We start from the raw sequence: 23,479 nt of genomic DNA on the forward strand, positions 1-23,479 counted from the left end.
TAGCCGCCCAGGAGGCGCGCGGTGTGCTGCTGTGCGGGCCCCCCTGGTCGCCTCCTCGTCCCCGAGCGAAAGAGGCACCTCTGTGCTCCCAACCAAGATAGCGCGAAAGTCGCGGTTTCCGTGTTTGCTTCGCTTCTGTACGGTTTACACGCACTTCGACCACGCTCCCTCTCCTCTCCTTTCCACGCCCACCCCACCCCCAAAATTTTGATTTTTCTCAGCATCTAAATAATGCTTTAAGAGTAGGTCCCTATAGTGAGTTCAGCGCGCTTCCGTTTTGTGTGTGAGCGGCGGGTGGCGGTTTTGCAAAACTCCGCTTCTGGAGGGACAGAAGCCCCGAAGGGCCTTTGGAGCAGCTAATCCGCCGACGCCCCCCCCCCCCTTTGTATTTTGGCACCGGCGTGGCGGTGTTTTTATTTTGTTCAGGAATGGGTCCTCTCGCAAACTCAGCTTCTCACTTGATTTATTGGATGGAAATTCTCCGCTTGGCTCCTTCGGAGCTGACTTCCGAAGGTGCGGGTCCCAGCCCACTCCGGGACCATTTACTCGCAAGGAAGTGATTGGGGAGGGAGAGGAAAGCCCCGAGGGGATTGCCCGCCTGCCCAGAGACTCTAATGAGGGCAGCTGGCTGCTTTCCGCTGAAGGCAGGAAGCTGGGTAGAGGGGGAAGGAGGGCTTGGGGAGATTAGGCCGAGGGAGAGGGCGCAGGACATGGAGGTGCCTTTGCCGGTGCTCCTCACTCAACTCCGCGCGCTCACTGAGCCCGCTCAGCACAGAGCTGGCGTGGAAAGGAAGGAGCGAGCGAGAGGGAAAGGAAGAAGAGAAGACACGAGGCGAGGAGGGAGATCACGGCTTCTTTTCTCCTTGACGCTGTTGCAGCGCTTTTAGTCAACTTATCTAGGAGGGACAGGAGGCTCTGCAAGCGGGAGTCAGAACAGGCCAATTTGGTTGTGAGGCTGCTTCCTGCAGACGCCCTCGCTTCGCTGCCCGGCCTTGCGCGCCTCTGAGGGCCCGTCGCCCGGCCCGGCCAGCCTGCCGCTGGGCACTTTTGGAAACACCGAGCCCCCACCTCGAAGGACCATGTTGCTGAGCTCAAGCTTCCAGCCGAAGGTTGTGGGGCAGCCGGTGGGTACTGATCCAGCGCTGCTGGGTTCTGATTCCCCCAAATACGCAAGAGGGATGAAGTGGGGAGCCGTCCTGCCTCCGTAGCCCCCCGTCACATTAGTCAGAGATATAGGGACGCGCCGGCGTTGCAAGTGCTACTGGTGGGGGTGGGAGAAGAATAACGCGACCGGAACACCTTGCCAGGCTTCCTCGTTAGAATAATTAGAAATGTGGTTGCGAAGGGACCGCGAGACGAGAGGGGCGGGGCGGGAGAGACGGGCGTGGCCGAGGAAAGAATCTGCATAGTGAGAAAAGGACGCGCGGGAGGGGGCATCCCTTGACTCTCAGTCCTCTTGACGATGATGTGGCTTTTGTAACGTGGGCATGCGCCAACCCGTGTCCCTGTGGGGATCCGGGATAGGAAAGGGGTTCCCTTGCCCAGTCTAAGAAGCAGGGGTGCCAACTTGAATGAAATGGGGGGGGCAGGTAAGCTCCGCCTCGCATAATCAATCACATGGCACTGCACACACCCACTATTTGAATGCCAATGCCCATTAACTTTTTTGGGGGGGGGCTCAAATATTTTGCTGAGGGGGCAAAGGGATCTCGGCCCCTAGGAGTTGGCTCCTATCTGGGTGGCCTGCGGGAAGAGTACCTGCGTCGGGAGAGGAAGGGTTGACTGGACAGTGGGCCCGCCGACCACGAACCTAGAGGAAGGCGCCGGTGTGGTTGTGTGAAAAGGGCAGGGCGCGTGTCGGGAAGTGGGGGGCGCTCTCTCGAAGAACTCTCCCACCTCGCAGGAGGAGATCGCAACTCGGGATGGTTCCCCCGCAGCAGCCGTCCGAGGAAGCTGTGCATCCCTTGTGCTCGGGACGGAGCGTGCGCGCGCGTTCGTTAGTTCCTGAGCCGCTGGGGGCAGGGGCCTGAAAACAATATTTCTGCCGAAAGCCCCTACGGAAAAGCATCTTTTGCTCCCTTCTTCACCGGAGAGAAAGAGATAGAGAGAGGGAGAGAGAGATCATTTTTGAAATAACTTCAGTGGGTGGGAGAGAAGCTGGCAGTGAAGAAACGCGGGAGGGGCGGGCTGGATCCAGGCCGCTTTCCCCTACCCCGAGAAAGCCCTTCCCCGCGTTGTTCTTTCGGCTCCCAAACCCAGCAGTTCCTGCCGGCCTCGACAAGAAGGTTCCGACCTCGGGGCAGGAGGAGTCTCCATCAGCCTGCTGCGCTCAGGGAGGCTCCTTCCCCGGGGAGGCTTGTCAACGCGCCGCGCAGCCGGCCCCCTCCCCTTTTCCCTCTCTCTGGCCACAGCCTGGCCCGGCCTTCTTCGCCGCGGAGACGGACCCAGGCGCGCGAAGGTCCACGTGGCGGCTCCCACCTTGGCCGGCTCCTCTTCTCCCTTCGCCTTCTCAGTCTCCTGTTTCTCATCTTTGAGCAGCTCTTCGCCTCCGTTTAAGCGGAAGGAGCCGGTGGCTGCCAGAACTGTTTTTGCGCCGTTCGGAGGATGGCTCATTAATTAAAAGAACCGCTAATTGCTCCTTGCGAGACAGAAGTGAGCGCGCTGGGCCAGCGTCAGAACCTGGGGTGCGGGGAGCAGAGAGAGAGGGAGGTGGCAGGGGTGGGAAACTGCGCTCCCTGAAAAGATCTCTGGCAACTCGATCCCTCGTTGCCTCGGCAATATTTTTCCTTCGGGTTGCCCCCTCCCTAGTCCTGGGGAACGATCCTGCACTGCCGTCGAAGGCTCCTGGGCTCCTGATGGAGAGGCGCTGCTGGTATCGCTGGGGCGGGTGGTTGGAGGGCGGCGAGTGTGACGTAGAGGAACAAGCGAAGTTGGGGCAGGGTGGATCAGCGACCGGTTTGTAAAGGGTGAAGGCTCCAATTAGGGCAGTTTGGGGGAAATGGAGAATAAATATGCAATGACCAGGTGATCTTGGGAAAGAGAGAGAGAAATAATGGAAGGGGAATCGGGGAAGGTGTCCTGGATCGGCTGGCGTCTTTTGGCCCGCAATTTCAGTGCATTAAATCGAGAGTGGGCAGCTTGGGCTGGAAAAGGTCGTGCGTGGCGGGGGTGGGGGTGGGGCGAGCCTGGACCCACTCTGCCCAGTGCAGTTGTTGACCCCATCCCCATCCACCCGCCTGCGGTGCCAGAGCCTCCCCTTCCCACCCAGGCGGCCTTCGCCTTCCGTTTTCCACCCCGCGGGGGCTGCGAGGTTTCTCGGCTGAAGGCGACAGAGGAGGACCTTCGTTAAGAGCCCCCTCTTCGACAGAAAACGGGGGTGATAATTTATATGATTGTCGGGCGGGGGGAAGAGGGGCGAAAACAAAACAAAATGTTATTTGTAATGGTAAAAATCCGTCTAAACCAATCACGTCATTTAACATCTCGATATTGGGTTTTATTTGTTCCGAACTGAGGGCTATAATCGTGATTCCGTAGCCAAACGAAAACGAAGAATAAACAGAAATATTGCTTTATATCTAAAATATATGTAAATAAACCGACAGGAAGGGTGAAAAAAGCTTCTGCTTAGAGATCCACAAGGCAAAACGCAGCCTAATAAAAGGGTGCCAGGAGAAAAAGAATAAAGAGAGAGGGGTATATTTGTGTGGCCCCCCTCCATTTATTTTGTCAATAAGTTGCGCAGGAGACCTTCCGGACTGGGGCCGGTGCTCCTCCAGTTCGTTCAGGAGAATTGAAAGCGCAACAGCGATCCCCTGTCCGCCACCCCCTCCACCTAATCCTGCAACCCTCGCCCCAGATGGATCCTGGGCCAAGACCCTTCCGCCATCGCCGGCCCTGACATTTGCCCTTCGGCCACCGAAAGAAGACCTCTTCCCGGACGCCCACTGGCCTCCCATTTGCCTGCTTCACATCTGGAAGCTGCCTGCCTCTCTCGCCTTCTTCTCTCGTACCTGGATGCAGGCAGGCATCTGTCTGTCTAGCCCCCTGCCTGCCTGCCTAGGCTTCTGCCGAAGGGCCGCTTCCCGCCCCCTCACCCCCCCACCTCCTTGTGCCACAATATTTACGCAGCCCACCAGCCACCCAAAACCGAGCCCCAGCCCTCCGGACCTCTCCGATTGGTTCACGCGGAACTCGTAAATTTATTTATTTTATTCATTTTTTAATTCTAAGGTTGGGTTAGGTTGGCAGCCAGGTGGAGAAAGCAGAGGGGGGGTGTCCCACTGTCAGGATGGAGCAGCCACGGAGAAGCCCGGTGGGGCCTGGGATAGAGGGGGGCGGGAGGAGAGGGATGAGGAGAGGAAGGCAATTCCCCCTTTAACCCCCCCCCCCGTCCGCTCGGGGCTGAGGCAGAGGCTTGGGCGAGTAGCTTCTTTCGGCTGCTTTGTAAAGGAGAGCCAAACGGGGGGGGGGGGGCGCACAGCCCCACCCCCAACGCACCTCTTCCTCCCGGATCCCATCAGCGCGGGCTTCCTTACGAGACGAGGCGTTTTAAATCTTCTGCAGATTTATTGCAATGATCAGTCTCGACTGCGGCCCTTAGAGGGGAGGAAAAGGGGGTGCTGTGAAACCGGACGGCAGCCCAACGAGACCCCAAAGGTCTCCTGCGGATTCCGCTAGCGAGGCTCCTCCGCGGGGCAGCAGTTGCGGAGCAGCTGAGTCGGCCGACGGACCTGCCTCCTCCTCTCTCTGCCGGGGCTACTCGCGTCTGACCAGAGAGGGTGGAGATGTTGTTGATTTTTGCTTACTTATTTATTTATTTTAAAATTAGCTGTGCTACACGTATCGGGAACACGCACAATCCCGCCTAAGCTCTTCGGCTTTTGTTTTTGTTTTGCCTTCTCTTCCCCAGGAATCCAAATCTCGCTTTCTTTTGCAGAAGGCACCGATCCGTTGCCCCCTTCTTTCCAATTTACTTCGCCTTTCTCCATTGGTCCATCTAGCTCAGTATTGTCTACACGGACTGGCAGCAGCCACTCTCCAGGATTCCAGGGCATAAAAACCAACTTCTAGGGGCGGAGGTCCCTCCCCCCCCTCCCCTAGTAAAGCCCCCCCCCATTGATGGGCATTGCCATTCAGTGTGGGTGTGCCCAGTCATGTGATCAATTATACGGGGCGGGGCGGAGCTTCCCTCCCCCCCAATATTTTATTCAGGTTGGCACCCCTGTTGCAGGCTGAGGTCTCTCCCAGACCTAGGTAGGGATGCCATTGAGGTCTGAACATGGGGCCCATCTGTGTGCAAGGCAGATGTTCTACCATCCAGCTACTTCTGCAATAATAATAATAATAATAATAATAATAATAATAATAATAATAATTTTTGCCATCCCTTTGGCAAAACCTTAAAGCCCACGCCAGGCGCCTGGCCGGCCCGACTGCCCTCCTCTGGGGAAGGGTTGACCCACCTGGAGCAGAAGCGCAGCTTCCAGACAGAAACAGACACACGCAGAACCTCAGTAAACCCGAACAGGAAACCGGTTTCCTCTTCCCCACAGATCCAGCTCTTTTCTCTCCCCCCCCCCGCTTTTTTCTGTGCTCCAGTTGCATTTTATACAATATTAATAATACCCGTTGCTTTTTTAAAAAAAGGGGGGGGAGGGGAGAGAGAAAGACTTCCAACCTTTTTACGCTTCTGACATTGCACGCTCAAAACCCATATTTCACGTGTCTTGTTCTGTTTTAAGTTCAGTGCATTTAACAGGACCCTAGAGAGGATCGTGTGGTGAAGATTTCTCTTCCCTCTTTGACACCTGGAGAAAAAGAGGCAGGGAGGGAGGGAGGGAGGGAGGCGGTGTGTGTGTTGGGAGGGGCGCTTCTTTAAAAGCCCTGGACTTCTAGAAGCCCTGCCTGGACCCTCCCTCCTCTCTTCTGTCCCGGGGCCTCGTCCCGCCTGCCTCAGAAGCTGCTGAGCCCCTTCTTTTCCTGATGGCTCGACTCCAAGCCCTCGGCCTTCCTCGACCTCCTCCTGGCATCTAATTACTGTACCTAATTTATCGGCGCAGGATGGAGGACGATCCGAGCTGATTTAGCGATGACTGACAGCTTTTCAAATCGCCCTAAAATGTCGTGTTCTTCCCCGACTAGGACACACGATTGGCGGGGGGGGGGGGGGCAGTGTTGCACAAGGAAGGCGAAGCTGGGCGGGCTGGGATGGAGGCGGTTGCAGGGCAGGATTCGACCCTACGCTCCTCCAGAATAAACTTCCTCCTGGGACAGAAGCCACGGAACCGACCTATACGACTTAGCACCTTGTTTGTAATTCATCCAACCATTCATTGGCAGCAGCCTGGGCGTTTCCACGCCGAATTACGGCTTCCATTCCGTCCATCCATCGCGAGCTGTTATTCTGTTTACAAAAATGGAAAAGGAGAGACGCTCTCGGTTATTGTCTCAATTTATTCCTGCGAGTGGGGCGGGAAGGACCCTTCTCCTCCATAGCCGAATCTTACCCTGGTGGGAAAAGAAACTTTGTGCAGAGAGGGGGGGAGGGACGGAGGGGTTAGAGGAAGGAAGGAAGAAGAGGCGAGAGGAAGACCTTAATCTCCCCCAGAAGTTTCGTTCCAAAAGCATTAAGTTGTACACTTTCCAAAATAATAATAATAATAATAATTATTATTATTATTTACAACCTGCCTTACATTCGGGCCGCTCCCAGCACAAAACTGTTTCGTTCGGATGTAGGGTAAATTATTTTTGTTATCGTTGTTGCTGTTATTATTAAAAGCATTAAAAACTCTCTTACACAAAAGGGGGAAAACGCCTAACTGGAGACGAGGAAACTCAGCGCTGCAGCTGCCTGGCCTCTGCCCGGGGCTGGTCCGGGAAGCAAGAGCTGAGAGTCCCCCTCCGAGGCCTTTGGGCACCTCGCGGGCTTCTGCGCACCCGCCTTTTTACCGTTTCCCTGATATGGGAGCTTAGCGCCCAGTTATCGGGGGCCTGCCGAGGTGACCCCCCCCATTGACCCGCGATGCCCCCTCACTGCCTTGCTGGGTCTGGGCGTACAACGGGCCTATCACCGCAGCGGAGAAACCGGAGATGACTCTACAGTCCGCTTTCAATCCGGAGTTAGGGTTTGTGCCAGGGAGCTGCCTCCCCTTGTAAGCTGCTGCCTAGGCTGGGAGAATGGGAGGGGCCCCCGGGGGTCTCCTCCCTGCCCCGATTCCCTTTGGCATCCCAGGCAAGCAGACAGACAGACGGAGGGACCACCTGAAACCCGGCAATTAGCAGGGTCTTCCGCCTCCCTCTGTGGAAACCTCCCTTTGTTTGGCTTCTGTCGCGGGAGCGGGCCTGGCGTTTGGGGACTGCCAGGCGGCAGATGGCCCTGGCTGGGCCGGGCGGGCGCTCACCTGTCGCCTCCCACCAGGTGGAGGGGGGTGGCTGTCTGAGGAGGGGCTCCCCTTGGAAAAAAGGTATTTGAAATAATAAAAGTAGTAGTAATAATAATAAAAACAAAAACAACACTAATAAAAACAACAACAACGATTAATAGATTTTTGCTGGTGGCCCTGCTGCTGCTGCTGCTGCTGCTGCTCTGGTCCTGAGTGACGTGAGCGTGGCGCTGGGATGTCAGGAGCGAGCTTGCCAGGCATCCGGCGTGCTTACAATCCATCCTTTCCACGCTGGGTGTCTCTTCTTGTGCTCGCACTTCACTTAAGCAGATAATGAGAGTGAGGGGTGGGTGGGAGAGGGAGCTGGTGGGGGGAGAGGAGGGCTTTCGGGGGCCCCTCATCCCTCTTAAATTATAGCCCTTGTGTTGCTGTTTCCAGGCATTAAATCAATCTAATTACATAAAATATAGACTCCAGTCCCTCTGAGATCGTTAGCGGGGCCTGAGGCCGGGACCCTGCCCTGCTTGGAGGGACTCGATGTAGCAGGCTTCGCGCACTGGGCGCTCCGGAGCCGGTCCACGGTTCCTCGGGATGCGCTGCTCCCCGGACACATAAGGCGCGCAAGCATCTAGCAAATCGACACAACTCCCAGGCAAGAACAGAGGGCAGCTGGCTTAGCAGCGCAGAACTATAGAGTGGGAAGGGGCCCTGGGGGTCGTCTAGTCCAACCCCCTGCAATGCAGGAATCTCAACTAAAGCATGCGTGGAGCATCCAGATGGCAGCCCATCCTTTGCTTGAAATTCCCAATGGAGGAGAGCCCACCATTCCTCCGGCCGAGTCTGTTCCACTGTCGAACAGACCTTGCCAGATCAAGGCACAGGTCGTCCTAGCCCGGCGTTGATGCCCCTGACCGCCCGTCGTTCCAGACAGGCGCCTTTCCTTAGCCCCAACCGGAGATGCCTTTTGTCTGCCTCTACCCACTTGAGTTTGGGCTGCTTTCCCAAACGCCCAGAGAGTTTGGCTGCAGCTTAGCTGCTGCTGCTGTTGTCACCACCACGTTTGGAGCAGGAGGTGTCCGTCCACTCCCGCCTTTCTACAGATTATGTCAGGCCCACCTAAGCTAAATCCATTCCACCTGCTCAAAGGGCGGAGGCGGCCCAGGTCCAAAAGGCCCGGTGCTGCTCAGTGGCCGAGCACCGGCCTTGCACGCAGGAGATCCCAGGTTCAGTCCCGGGAGAGCAGCTGGTAATGTCCCCTGCCTGAAACCCTGGACAGCCGCTGTCAGTCAGTGTGGACAATACCGCGCTAGATGGGCCAATGGCTGATTTTGTGCAGAGCCTCTTCCCATGTTCCTGTGGCTTCATGGCCCAGGGGAAATGGAAACGTCCAAGGGACCAGGTGATGCCACTGCCTGCTTCACCCCGCTTTTCTGGACACCCACAGGCCGCCCACCCCAACAACCTTCCTTGTCGGACTTCATTGCACCTAGGCAAAAGACTCAGAGATCAGTCAAACGCTTTAAAGCTGGTCGGTATCAGTGACAGGCTTCTGGGCGTGCCGGAGTTCCCAGCGCCTGCTTAACCCACTGAGGGCTCTCCATTGAGGTCCCCTTAGTCTGGATCGTGTCCTGGGGGGCGGGAGGGCAGAGGCTGCAGGGTCCAGCCTTGAGACCTCCAAGGGGGTATTTAAGCAACTCAAGTATGTGTAGGGTCAGAGATCAGGACGGAATCCCGTTGGGAACGTGTCTGACCCATGTGGGAAGCCTAAAACGACAGGGCAAGTGGAGAATTAGCTTCGTATCTCCTTCCTCCGTCCCTCCTTCTCTCTCTTTCCACAATTTCCTTCCACGATGCTTTTATTCATTTTTCCTGACTTCCTAGTTTTAAGCAAAGGGTTTCTCAAACAGCTGGTAAGGGGCTCCTCCGCGTGAAAAGGGGGAGGGATCCCCAGTCATGGGGTGTGTGCGGAGCGGCATGGTGTGGGGAACCCAATTCTTTCCCCACTCCAGCTGAAGGGGCGCCTCCTTTTAACTCGTCTCAGCCCCTTCTGCATTTTGGGACGCCGGTTTTAGGAGAGGGACATTTAATATATGCCTTCCTTGTGGAGGGAAGGAAAAGTCACGAAGAATATACGAATGTTAGGGAGGCAGTCCTGGGATTCTGAAAGGTCGAGTTCGCAAGCAAGCAAACAAACAGAACCAGCAGAGTGCCCCGCAAGTCGGTATTCCTAAACTTCCTCTGTCTCTTCGCTAACCTAATTCCTCCAGGTGTTTGGCTCTACAACTCCCACCAGCTCCAGCACCGCAGGCCCTGCAGGCAGGGGCGGATGTGAGTTGGAGTCCAAAACATCTGGAGGGCACCAGGTGGGCGACGTCTGCCCTTAGAGATGTGGAAAACGGGCAAAGGGGGCTTTCATGGGACCTGCGCTTCAACTCTGTAGCGCAAGTTCTTGAACGCTTCAAGGGCACGTCGCTGGTAAAACGGTCGTTGCGCTCATACGAATAGCATTGAGCCGCTGCCTTCAGACACGCATCCCAGCCATGAGCCATCCCTTCCTCAGGAGTTATTCGTTAGCTTGCACCCCTCTTGCAACGTTTGTTGCCGCCTTCTCTTTCGCCACCCGCCTCTTCCCATCATTTTCTGTTGGGGGAGCTGTCCCCAGAGGGAAAGGCCCTCGGAGGATCATGCTCAGGGCGCTGCGAGGCGGTGGCAGGTTCCGTTCCCTGCGGGTGCTGAAATAGAAAGCGCAGCTTGCGCGGCTTCGCTCCATCCCGGGAGTCTCTGGGGGCTGCCCTGGAGGGTCTAAAAGTACGACACTTCTCGCCTTCCTCCTGCGAGGACGGGGCCAGGCGGAAGCTCCTCCCCCCCGCTTTCCCCAGGAGGGCTGGGAGTGGCGGGGAGGAGCCGGAGGGGGTCTCTACCCGGACTAGGATCTTTCCGCGGAGACTGCCGCTGCGCTGCCGCTCCTCACTCCAGGTCGCTTCTGACTGAGGCAGCAGCCGGGCTGGGCTTGGCCCCGACGGCGCGGCCAGGAAGACAGAGCTCTCGAGGTGCCCGCCTGGGTTGCGCGCGTCAGGCCGGCGGCGGCTACGGCCTCCGTCCTCTCCGGGCCCGCGCGAGCACATGGTGGCCGGGCCTGGCCCGGAGCTGAGCAGCCAATGGGCGCCGCGCCCGACGTGATGTCAGAGCAACGCTAGAAAAGGCGCGGAGCCTTGCGCTGGGCTGGGACTACAGCGACTCCTGCCCGGATCGCGGCTCCTCCTCCTCCTCCTCCCGGTCGCCCGGCCTGGCCCTCCCCTCCGCCAGTTGCTCGCTCGCTCGCTCGCTCCCTCCCCCGTGCCTCGGTCCCCGGAGCAGACACCTCCGCCACCGTTGCGCCTGTCCTGCAGAGAAGTGCTCCGGCCGGCCCCGCCGCGGATCCGGCCCGTCCAGGAGCTTCGCGCCAGCCGCTGCCCGTAGGCCTCCTGCCGGCTGCCCGCTCGTCCCAAGCGCGGCGGGAGCTCTCGCCGTCCGGGCGTCCTGGGGCTGCGCCGGGGCGAGGAGGCAAGCAGGCAAGCGGCGATGCTTTGAGCCAGCCAGCCAGCCAGCGACCCCGCCATCCCGCCCTCAGTCCGCCGACTGGCCTGGCCTGAGCCGACCTTGCCAGGGGACTGAAAGCAACCGCGAAGGCAGGCAGGCAGGCAGAAAGGAGGAAGCGAAGGCGAGACGGCGCGGCCGCGTTGGAGGCATGGCGTGGCCTCACCGCGAGTAACGGGAGCGGCCGGAGGACGAGCAGGAGAAGCGCGGGACCTCCCAAGCGGCGCCCGCCGGCCACCAGCCCAGCCCTGCCATGCTCTTCCACAGCCTGGCCGGCTCAGAGATGCACGGCGTCATCGACGAGATGGACCGGCGAGCCAAAGGCGACACGCCCGCCATCAGCTCCGCCATCGACCGCGGCGAGACTGAAACGGTAGGGCCGCCGAGAAGGAGACCCCGCTCTCCGCTGCTCCGGGGATGGGCAGGCGCCAGTGGCTTCCCTCTGGTTCACCCAGGAAGGCCCAGATCCCAAAGTTTGGGGAAAGTGAGGGCAGGGGAACCCCAGATTTGCCCAGCGGCCGAGCAATTTTATATATATATATTACATATATAATTGCATTCATTTATATATATGCATTCATTTAAATAATAACAATCCCCTTGCAATGGAGGGAACCGAATCGGGGAAATCGGGGGAACAGTGATCCTGCCAAGGCGGTTCACTCTGGTGCTGAGGAAAAGCGCAGCAGCTTTTCTGGGAAAGATCCTGCGTTTCAGGGGTTCGGAGTAGCTAACAATAAGGGGTGAACAAGTGAATAAATAAAATGCATTCGTTTAAGAAATAATTTTAAGAGGGGGAGTGGCTTTGGCTGATAAATAAAATTCTTTTTCTTTCATTTTTTTGGCTTACTAAAATTATGTTTCTTCCTTCCTTTTTCTTTCTTTCCTTCTGTCTTTCTGATTCCCCATTTAAAACAAAAAAAAGGTAAAGTCAGTAATATCTCTATATAGTTATCTATTTATAAAAAAGAAGTATATATAAAAATAGATTAAATTCATTCTCGTTGCGCACAAGATATTCAAAGTGACAAAGGCCTTTATTTTATTTTTTTTAATGGGGCGGAAATTAGACCGTTTTTTAGTTTATCCTGTTTTTTAGTTTAAAACAAACTGACCATTCAGCAAAGTGCTTTCCTCTCACCCGTTCTGTGCCTTCCTTCTTTCGCCCACTGTCGCGAGGGTGTGGAGCCAGAGGCGCTGGGAGCCTCCGCTGGGCCGACGGCTCCGAACCCTTTTCGGTTCGAGGCTGGCGCGTCCACGCTCAGGCCTGGGAAACAATAAATAAATGCTTGTACCGATTTTATGTGTTTTATTTTATTTTGGGATTTTGTTGAAAATGGAGAGGAACCGATTTATATTAATCAGAACATGACATTTGCAGTCGCCTTTTTAGTCACTGTATCCTCCCGTTTTGATTTCGGATATTTTTGGAATTTGCGAAGAGGAAAAGAAATAGAGCGAGAATTATTACTTTGCTTTATTATTATTATTTTTAAAAAATCGGGTTTCTTTTTTTGTTTTATTTTTGGGTGTTTGTCCCCGTTTTGCTCTTTAAAAATGCTTTTCTTCAAAGGTGGAACGGATAACTCAGAAATTGGATAAATTAGCCGTCGGGTGTCCTGATGCCCAAAATTCTGGGGTTGCTTAAGAGGGGCGGTTTTAAGAGAATTCCCCAAGCCTCGGCCCCTGTTTTCCCGTCTCTTCTCATTTTTACGCATTAGTTTAAGGAACTAAAGGACTCCACAAAGACAACAACCCAGCTGGGTTCAATTTGCAAATGTAATTTTTTTGTGTGGGGGGAAACATGGAACAAAACTTGGGACATTTGTTTGTTTTGTAACAAGCGCAAGAAGGCGAGGACTGGGCATTTGAACACGCATTTCGTTCATTCGTTTGACTTAAAGAGGGATAGGGAAGCAGACGCGGACTTAGGCAGCAATCCTATTCCTTCTGGAGGGGAAGCCCGCTTCAGCTCGCTTGGACTTACTTCCTAGTAGGCACGCACAGGATCGCGCCACATGTCGCATCGAAATGCTTTGCGCCTTAAGCCCAGGGCTGAAAATGCTGCACATGTTTACTCTGAAGGAAGTCGCACCGAGCTCAGTTGGGTTTACTCCCAAGCAAGCGCAGGTCAGCTGGCAGCCCGAAGCGGCTGAGGATCTAAGTACTTTCAGGAAGACTTGGGTGTGTTTTGTGCAAAAGCGGCTTTAGAAACTCCCTTCTCTTTTTCCTTTCCCCTTTCTTTAAAACAGTCCGAGATTTGTTTACCACTAATTTTTATTTATTATTTTCGTAAGCAATGTAATGCATTTTAAAATCACTGCTTGTTTATGTTTCATTCTGCAAGGATTTAAGATCGGGCTGCGATGTCCGTCGATTACGTTTCCTTTTAAACCCTCAGATTTTTATTTTCTTCCAGTTTCGCAGCCAAACCTCTTCTGCTCTGCAGCCCTGCCCTCCCCCGCCGGCCTTAGCCTTGCGTTGCTTCTCTTCTCCCCGCCGTCCCGCATTTCGCACCCCTCCCTCGGTGTGGCACAATCCAGATTGAGAGCGGGAGAAAGGACGGGTTCAACGGTCGCTTCCTTCTCGCTAATCCCTTCTTTCCCTCCTTCCCTCTCTCCCAGGGGCCGTTTTGGTGGGCCTGGACTGAGGTGCGGCTTCATTCTAGGCGTGTGGGGTGGGGGGGAAGAGAAGCGCTTTTTCTCTTAGCTCTTTGGCTTCGCAGTTTCTCTCTCCCCCCCCCACCGCCCCCCACCCAGCCCGGGCTTCTGGTCTGGGCAGCTCCCGCGGGCCAGGCCCCCAAGAGCGCTTCCTTTGGGCGAGTGGGCGGGAGCGGTGCTTTTTGTGGCTGACAACCCCCCCCCCCAAATCCCCTCCTGTCTCTTCCCATCCCGGGGTGGGACCCCCTGTCCCCGGCCCTTGCTTCAACAAGGAAGGGGAGACGAACCCGAGAAAGGCCTGGGGGCTGGACTTCGCGCCCGGGCCTCCTCGGCGTCCGGCTCCCTAATCAGCGCGCGCCTTGTCTGTCTGCTCCCTCCCTCCGCAGCACGCCATGCCCTCCATCAGCAGCGAGAGGGCCGCCTTGTGCGCGGGCTGCGGGGGGAAGATTTCGGACCGCTACTACCTCCTGGCGGTGGACAAGCAATGGCACATGCGCTGCCTCAAATGCTGCGAGTGTAAACTCAACCTGGAGTCGGAGCTCACCTGCTTCAGTAAAGACGGCAGCATCTACTGCAAGGAGGACTACTACAGGTAAAGCCCCCGGGCGGAGGGGGAGGGCAGGGCAGGCAGGGCAGGCCCGGCCGGGGACCGCTGCGACTTTCAGCCCACCACCACCGCAACTAGCCACGATGGCTACTAGCCACGAAGGCTAAGCGGCGCCTGTGCCTCCACAGCCGTGCCAGTAAATGCTTTTGAACGCCAGTTACTGGAAAAGGCAGGAGTCCGAACTTGCTTGCGGGTTTTGCAGAAGAGGCATCTGGTCGGGGACTGTGAGATTAGGATGCTGAACTAGACGCCCCACCGGCCTGATCCAGCAGCCCGCTCTTACTGTGTTCTTAGGTTCACTGCCCCGAATGCAGCCGGATTTGGCAGTCTCTCCTTTGGAGAGGAGACGTGTCATGGCCTGAGCTCAGACCTCCATTCAATGGAGAGAGAGGCCCAGGCCCCCTGAATCTTACAGAAAGTACCCACGGCCTCCTGCCTAACTATGGGGAGGAGGAGGCATGGGGGCGGCGGCTGCCAGGCTAGAGAGTGCTTAGGCCGGGTCGAGGTCCCCTTAATTCGGGCATCCTGGATGGCTGCAGCGAGTATTGCTTTTCTGTGGTAGAGCACTCCAATCCATAATAAGTTTGGGCTGGTCAAAATCTAAGCGGGCATTCAAGCAAAGCCCTTCACCACTCGCCTCTTCCTTCCGCTCACTGGATCCCATGGCTTTGGGGCCTGCCTGGCTTTCCATAGAGGTGCCCCCCTCCAAAAAAGAAAGAAAAAAAACCAGTGGAAAATAACTTGTAGGAAGAGGGGGGGTGAAGTGTGCGTGACCGCTGAAAGTCCCGGGAAGTTTGGGGTTGACGCCGCTTGCTTCAGTTGCTCAATAGTTTCTCAGCGCACTTTGCGATTGTAAGCTCCTCGCGAGAAGGGACCTTATAGTTCTGTCCATGTGCCCTATATATGTCAAAGATAGCAGGGACCCTCTCCACTGCGCTCCTGAGCATCTCTCTTTCTGGACCTCCCTGCAGGAGATTCTCGGTCCAGCGCTGCGCCCGTTGTCACTTGGGCATCTCTGCCTCCGAGATGGTGATGCGCGCCCGGGAATCGGTTTACCACTTGAACTGTTTCACCTGCTCGACGTGCGCCAAAATGTTGACCACGGGCGACCACTTCGGCATGAAGGACAACCTGGTCTACTGCCGGCTGCACTTCGAGGCGCTGCTCCAGGGCGAGTACCAGCTGCACTTCAACCACGGCGAGGGCGCCGCCGGCAAAGGCCCAGCTCTGGGCGCCGCCGCTACTCTCGGCCTACCCTACTACAACGGCGTGGGTACCGTGCAGAAGGGACGGCCGAGGAAGAGGAAGAGCCCCGGGCCCGGCGCTGACTTGGCCGCCTACAACGCAGGTAAAGGGAGCGGGCGGTGGCGGGAGGCTCGACAGGGCGGTCGGAGCTGGGGGTGCTGAGCGGTGCCTTTTTAGAATGCGCGTGCTTGGAGGGGAAAATCGGGGCGCCTTGGAGCCCCTCTGGTCGTGCTAAGGAGGGGGTTGAGTGGGGCGCTCTGCCGGGTGTGTGACTGCTCAGCTTTTGCAGTGGCTGGATGAAGCCCAGTTGCGCCGTTTTTGCGCCGAACGGGGAAGGGCGTGGGGCATCCCAACCCGAAACCGGAGGCGCGGAAAATGGTTCAGGGAAGGGGCGCGACTTCGGAGTAGGGGAAAAAGCAGCTGCGGGGAGCCACTTCGGATTGGCTGGCAGAGTAAAAGGCATGATGCCAAAGGATGGGTTCAGCATGTTGGATTAATTTTTCTTTTTTTTGGGGGGGGGGTGTTGTTGTTGTAAAGTAGAGGGGGCTGCTTATGAAACGCTGGTGCTGCAAAACAAGCTTTTCGCGCGCTCTGAGCTGTTTGAACCCGGGACCTTTCTCCGCGCCTGAAAATATCTTGTATCTGGCAGAGCAAATATGGGAGGTGGGGGGGGGGAGCAGGGTGGAACCTCCTAAAATGAGTTGCTGGCGTCCCTGGGGAAGAAGGCTTCGCTTCCTCCCCTACAAACGAGACCCCGAGATCTGCGTTCCTTCAGAGAATGGTAGTTTCCGCGAAGGCGCTTCCTCCTTTTCCAGCCGCCGCTAAACTTCGAAATGTTTCTTGAGCTCCTTTTAAGCGACGGGACCAGAAATAACGCGGAGAGGGGTTGCTGGAGCGGGGAAAGGCTGCGATCCGAAGTATTGGTACGCTAAAGCGGTAGCAGGGAGAATTTAGAAAGCTGTTTCGTTTTGGTTTAAATTTCCTTATATAACGTGAACAAAAAACCCCGAACCGAATGGAGTTTCTTTCTGAAAAGGCCATCACACCTACGCAAAAGAAATGGCTTGCATTATCGCTTTCGTTTTAAAAGAAAATTCTGATTTAACAGTTTTCCTCCATTGTTACTATTGTTATTATATTTTATAAATATAACAATATTATTATTCGCCAAAATATTGGGAACGCCTCATCTCCCCAATGCGCCGAACTTGGTATTTTTGAACCTAAATTACCCAGCAAACTGGAGCTTCTTCCGGCGGGTTTCTTGCGGCCTTTGCCTCTCCTTCCCAGCGTGGGGGCGGCGGCGGCGGCGGCGGCGGCGGGACCTGTGGCTCTGGTCCTGGAGACGCGATGGGCTGTGACAAGTGGAAAGCGGCTTAGAAAGGCGTCCGGGACTTCAAAAACAGCCCCCTCCTAACCCTTTCTCGGCGGCAGCCTCCCCCCTCCCCCAGCTGTTACACGAGGGAGCTTTGTGGTCCCGAGTTCACCCTTCCGTGCAAAAATATGTGTTTAAGGGAGAAAGGGGATATTTTGTGTGCGTGCATGTATGCGATATTTAGATATTGATGAATGATAGGTATTTTATATTTCTTTAATATTATAATGTATCTGTGATTGATTTTTAATGCGTTGCGAGGGACCTTTAGGTAACAAGTGAGGAAGAAACCTAATGAATAATAATATGTCTTTATAAGACAGGGGTTTGTTGGAGAGTGGGAGGGGGCTTGTGGGGGCTCCACCAGGGCATGGGTGCATCTGTGGGTACAATAGCTGCTTCTTCACTGTCCCTACCCAGGCGTGTAAGGCTTTTAAGGAGGGACTCTTATTAACCCCTCCCTCTGCACAGACATTGCCAGGTAAGGAGCTGAGTTGAGACTGTAAATCCCACACCCCCAATTTCAGGTAGTTGAGCAACTTGTAGTGTGGGAAGAGCTTCCTGCCCAATGTTCTCTCTTCTGGAATCTAGATGTGACAAAGTGGGGAGGGGGACTGTCCATATTCAGAGCTGCTGCTCTCCTGCTTTTTCAGGAGGGGCCTCCTCTGCTGCCCAAGCAGGACCTATTCCCTCTCTCCCCCCCCACCTTCCAGGGTTTGAGGAGGGGGGGTCTGGGAGCTAGGGTCTTCCCACTCTCTATTTCCCTTCTTATAGCCAGTGTGTAAGGTTGGCACCACACCTTTTTAAAGGTGGGGGGATGTGCCTACTCGGAAGCAAGGCCCATTAAGCCAAAGGGGTCTTCCACAGGCTACTTTCTTCTCAGTGGGGGTGGGGCTGGGGCTGCAGGAGGAGGTCTGCCAGAAGGGAGGGGGGGTGAACCCAAAGGTGCCTCCAAAATCTCCTACTTGCCCTGGCACACTTTTGGCCCTTTCGTATAATTCAGGCCCGTGGTAGCAACTGAGCATTTGCAGTTAGGTTCCTTGCCCATCTTCAGCATACAGAGACCAGAGGGAAGAGGACCCCCTGCCCTTACCTTTATCGCCGCTTAAAAATAATTATATAATGCTTAATTGTAACAAAAACTTCTAAGCAGTTCACAAGAAACTTTGAGAATATCAATAAAACACTGTTGCAAACAAGTAATATATATATATATATATATATATATATATATATATATATATACCAGGAGTAAATTAAGGAGAGATTTAAAGGTGTCAGTATCTGCATGTCTGGGTAGGCTTGCCTAAACAAAAATGTTTTAATCAGGTGTGTCAACACCTGGACATTCTGTGTCCTACTTTCAGTTACTGGCAGAAAATGCAAACTGGGTTGGATAAAATATATGGGTCTCTAGAAATGGGCACAAGGGTGAAAATTCCCCAACCTTCCACCCCTTTGATGCTGATCCTCCCCCTCCCCCTCCCCCTCCCCTCTCTACAGGAGCCAGTGCATGTGTTGTTGATGTTGTTGATGATGATGATGATGAAGAGTAGTGTGAGAGAGATGGGTGTACTTCACAAAGGCCACATCCCCTTCTCTAGTTCATGTGGCGTCAACTAGATATATGCACAATGTGAGCAGCAGGTTGGTTGCTGGGCCCCACTCTCACCTTGCTTTGGCTCTCCCCCCGCTACCTGCTTGTGAACATGATACTAGTCTTCCTGGGTCTGACCTCTCCAGAGCCATCTCAACCCAGCACCTCGATTTCAGCTGCAGAAAAGCTCAGCAGTGGTGCTATTTAGTCATTTTGGACTTTGGATGTAATTGTCTTCACTTGAAAAAAATGTGGCTAGCTAGTCAGGCTGCGTTTGAGCCCCCCCCCTTGAGGGGGACCATGATGACACCATTGCAGCTAGATGCCTCTCTAGGATGCTTAGCTGAGGGCCCCTGGGGGTGTTGTTAGGGGATGACATAGGAGGTTGAGGTCCAGTCTTTTGCATTGGGACCCATATTCCACGCCTCCTTTAAGCAATTTTTGAAAGGACTTTGGCATGCTTTAAAATGCAGTGCCTATGAGATCCCAGCAATCCAACCACTCCCTGTTTGCACATTTGTTTCCCCTCCAGAAACTTGCTAAATCTTTGGTTAAAGCTGCCTAAGTGAAGAGCCACTGCCCTATCTTGCGGGTGGCAGTGAGGCTGTGGGACGTTACATCATGGTGGAACCACCTCTGGGTTGCAAAGGGTGGGTACCACAGCCTCTCAGCCAAGGGGGGTTGAGCTGGAGCCAAGCTGCAAGAGCTTTCTGTATAGGGGTGCATCAGAGGGGCAGCGACACCCACACTTTGGGCTTTCCCACTAAACTAGCGCTGGGGCCACGTGGATGGCTGTTGGACCCCAGTGCCCATTGGCTTTGGGCCATTCTGCGGCTGATGGGAGTTTGGAGTCCAGCAACATGGCAGGGGTCCAGCCCTGGCAGGGGGAGTAGGGATCGACATGGACCTGAACTGGAAGCCAATCACATCTAAGCAACTGGGGGGTGGGGGAAGGCTTGGCTTGTGACAAATGAGGGCATGAACATGAGCAGAGCGCCGCTCTGGATCTTCATCTAGGCCACACTGCTGAGTGGAGTGGTCACCAGTGGCTGGAGCGGCAATTGGAGGGACTATGTGAAGAGCAGGCTGTTCTGCAGAAGCCAAGCCAAGTTCTGCAGCTCAGTTTTCCCAAGCAGTTCCAGATGCTGCTGCCTCGGTAGGGGGTATGTGTGGGTGGGTTGTCTGGGTGTGTTTCCAGGCTCCTACTAAGCCACAGGCAGCCATATCTAAAGTTGGGGCAAGGCTTTCCCACAGTCCTTTCTGTTATGCCTCCCCCCCACCCCAGTTGCCTCTTGCCTTTCAAGACCCACTGCTCCCCAGAACATTCTTGTCCAGGTGTTGCAAGCAAGCTTTCCATTGACTGGCCATGGAAAAGCCTGGGTTCCCAGAGCCTGTGGCAACACTGGTGGAAAAGGAGTGTTATCTCCACAGAGGAACCCCCTACCAAACTGGCCAAAGTTCCCCCTCCCCACCCCTTCATTATGCAATGCCACTTTGTGTTAAGAATGTTTATCTTAAGTAGCAGAGATGAGCTGGGAGCAATCCTGTGAAAGTGGTGTTGCACATGTCATGCTGATGACTCTGCAGGCTTCCAGAGTGCACTGCTCTACTTAATCCAAAGCACAGTGGGCAAAGCTTGTGAGCTGAGGGGGTGCTATGGCTGCTAACACTGGTCTCTCTCTCTCTCAATCTATTTTACTGAAAAAGTTTAAATCCCTAAACGACCGTCTTCCTTTTCTGATCTGCAGGGCCCATCCGCAGCCTGACTTGTTTTTTGTTTTCAGCTCAAACCTTCCAGGTGCAGGAGTGGGCGGGTGGGTGATAGGCGCCCCTTCCACTCCCCCCTGGAAAATCTTATCTCCTAAACTTGGCTCGTCTTCTCCCTCCCACTTTCCACCAGGCCAAGTGCCCATCTGGAACTATTCGCTGGGAACAAGATTAAACTAAGGCCTCATTAATTCTTTGTCTTTGCAGGCTGGTGGGGATGCTTTGGGTAGAAAAGTGACCAGTTCTTGGTCTTTTGGGTTTATTATTTTTTTAGGGGGGAGGGGAAGCAAAGGATGCGTGGGGAGCACGGCTGGGTATTGTGTTCTTCAAGGGTGCAAGCAGGTCAGGAACACGGACTCTTTAGTGGGTAGAGCAGTCAGCTGTGGTGGGGATTTGTGCAGAAGACCTCAGCTTCCACTTGCCCGCTCCCTGGCCCAAGTCTTGCCATTCTGAATGGAGGTCTCCCGAGGACCTGCTGATTTGAGATGCTCTGTGACTGTGTGTGCTTATTCTCCCTCCGTGATGGCTTGTGTTTTGTTGGCAATTAAACACAGAGTGAACAATTGATTGAATGGATTCTGAGAGGATGCAGCAGTCCTTGGATGTGTCACCTTTGCAGACTTTGACGGAAGGAGCTGGTTTAAAATGGGTCTTTCTCTTCTGCTAGCATTTAACATCCACTGAAGGGGGGGAGTCACCTCTGCCCCCAGTCCTAGGGAGTCCCGGGTCTCTACACAGATGGAGACCTCTATCCAGCCTTGTTTGAGTTGCCAGGCCAATCTATCCAATCTCTTGGGTTTTGCTGTCCTCCCCATCTTGCTACCAATTCCCTTCTTGCCAAGAATATGCAACCCCTCATGGGCCTTATGTGGAATTTGATTCCTTCTTTTGCTTCTCCCAGACAAGGCTAGCTCAGTGGTCCCCAAACTTTGGGGGGCCACCCCCCTTGATTCTATAAACTTGTCTCCAGTGCCCCCTGTGCCACCCTAGAAAAAGCACAGCCTGCTATGGAAGACAATAGCACAGTAAAATTCAAGGCTGTCACAATTAATTGCATGTTTATTCGAAATCTAATTAAAATTATTTTGTTTAATTAACTCAACAAAACTGATGAACTTGAGCGAGTGATACCAACTTCTCAAAGTCTGATAGTTATCCAGTGTCTCCCACCTGCCACCCCCTTGCAGATTAGCACCCCCCAGGTAATCCCACTATCCCCTAGGGGGTACTTTCACCCACTTTGGGAACCACTGGGCTTGCTGCTCATCTGTGTGGCTGACAGTACCACCCCCTAGGAATGTTGGTGACCATTGTGTGACACTCCACAAACTCAACATAATGGCTGGAGAACCATTGCAGACACTGGGATGCAGACTTCAGCTGTGGTTCCAGGCTGCCTCCCCCACACTCATACAGCTGCCCACACTGCACAACATGGTTGTCATCCTAGTAAGGAGACCTTTGGAGGCGGCAGCAAGGAGAGCTCAGTGGCAATGATTTTGTAGGTTCTTGTAGGTCATTTATATGCCCTCTCCCCTTCAGCAAAGTGGTTCTCCAGCCCCACTGTTGTCTGGACAATCATACTGCCCCAAAGGAAGGAGGAATGTTTCCCTTTCTAGGTGATAGAAATTGCAATATTTATTGTGAACGCATAAGCATCTTGCTTGCTCGCCCATTTCCTTCACAGAAGGCAAGCTCAACTGCGTCCCTCTTGCTTCCCACATCCCAGGCTGCTTGCTTGAGCAATGTCAGGTGAAAGGGAAATTAAGCTTTCTATTACAGGGAACTAATGATCAGCCATGTGACACTGAGGGGAGCCTCTTTTGTGGAAAAGGCTCCTAGCCTCAGGAAAAGACGTTTGGAATCCATTTCAGTTCGCTGTGGTGAAGATCCTTAGTTCTCAGGGGAGTATATGCTCATTCTAACACACATCTCCCCTATTTTTTATTTGTTTTAATCCAAAATTCAGTCTTAAATATACAGTACTTCTATGCAGAGGTTTAAAATGCATTTTATTTCTCTCCCCCCCCCCCCCGTGGACTAAGTCAGCAAATTCTGTTTTGTTCATGTAATCACCTCCTTTTTGTCTGCTGTGGAATAAGCAAGGCAATCCCTCTTATGACTAATCCTAAGCATTTTTAAAGGTCCATCAGGGTACTGGATGCAATACATCACATGCAAGATGTTTGCAAGTGGCTGCTAGTCTTTTACATCAGGCAGACAAGGCTGGGATTTTGCTGTGGTATGTTTAGGTGGGGTGGGCAGCTCAAGGACATGCCCTGGCCCCCACCCCAACAGCTGCATTCCATGGTCACAATATTGCTTGCAGTGTTGAAGAGAGAACTCTGGAGTGCCGCTTTTAGAGCATTTCCTCACACTGTCTTCAGGAACATCGCACAGAATTCACAACTGCACAGACATTGCATTGAAGTTTGCCTCATTTCATCGCCTCCCGCAAAAATACTTATGTGCCAATGCAGATCTTGTTATGTATATTGAGGGGAACAAAACAAAACCAGGTTTTACTTTGCAGACTTTTGAACTATGCAGGGTTATTGATCAAGCAGGCTAAGGATCCTGTGTGGTTCTAAACTTTGCTAGCAAAGCCAAATTTCCTGCCATCTCCCGTCATTTGTATGATTTCTTTTCTGAGGCCAGATATGCCAAGCAGTATGGGGACACGCCTTCCTGTGCCTTTTGGGGTTGAGAGCTGGGAATGGAACCTCAAGGTTTGGGGAGAGCGTACCTTTTCAGTGGGCAAAATAGGGAGAGGTGGCTATCTTGCTTTCCCAGGGGGTAGCTGAGGGTTACATCTGGAGACCAAGAGCCATGACAGCAGACTCTGGTTTGATCTGGCGTTGTGTATAGGTGTTTACGCTAATCTTTAAATCCCCAAATGACTTATTCCCCAAATATATGAGAGGCCACCTCCTTTCCTACAGATTCCCTTGGGAATTAAGATGCGCAGAGAGGGCCCTCCCGGCAGTTCCACTTTCCTCAGAAGCTCCAGGGGGCTGGTGGCCAGGAGAGGGTCTTCTCTGCGGCAGGTCCTAAGTTGCAGAATCCCCTCCCCACAGAAGGTGTCTGGCACATTCACTACAGAGTCTTGTTTTGTTTCTGGAATGTTGAAGCCTCATCTCTTCACATTGTCATTTGACATCTGAGGGGTACGTGCGCGTGTTTGGGATCCACCCTGCACCTGGTACTGTGATCTTTTTAAACTGTTCTTAATTCTAAATTGTTTTAAGCCAATTTGGGACATGC

At 54.1% G+C, this 23,479-nt stretch overlaps 1 protein-coding gene across 2 annotated transcripts in view; it reads left to right on the forward strand.

Annotated features, from left to right (window-relative positions):
- LHX2 (LIM homeobox 2) overlaps positions 1 to 23,479 on the forward strand; it is a 54,706-nt gene that overhangs the window by 627 nt on the left and 30,600 nt on the right. Inside the window, exons 1-3 of one of the 2 annotated variants that reach the window (XM_083597375.1) lie at positions 10,286 to 11,337; positions 14,011 to 14,216; positions 15,203 to 15,579. In XM_083597375.1, coding sequence (XP_083453501.1) covers positions 11,218 to 11,337; positions 14,011 to 14,216; positions 15,203 to 15,579 — 703 coding nt within the window. In that variant the 5' untranslated portion in view covers positions 10,286 to 11,217. Of the gene's footprint in view, positions 1 to 10,285; positions 11,338 to 14,010; positions 14,217 to 15,202; positions 15,580 to 23,479 lie in introns of those variants that run through there. The other variant, XM_083597376.1, reaches the window with a different exon arrangement.

Source organism: Podarcis filfolensis (genome assembly GCF_964270895.1).
Source record: "Podarcis filfolensis genome assembly, chromosome: Z".
In the NCBI taxonomy this organism is placed as follows: domain Eukaryota; kingdom Metazoa; phylum Chordata; class Lepidosauria; order Squamata; family Lacertidae; genus Podarcis; species Podarcis filfolensis.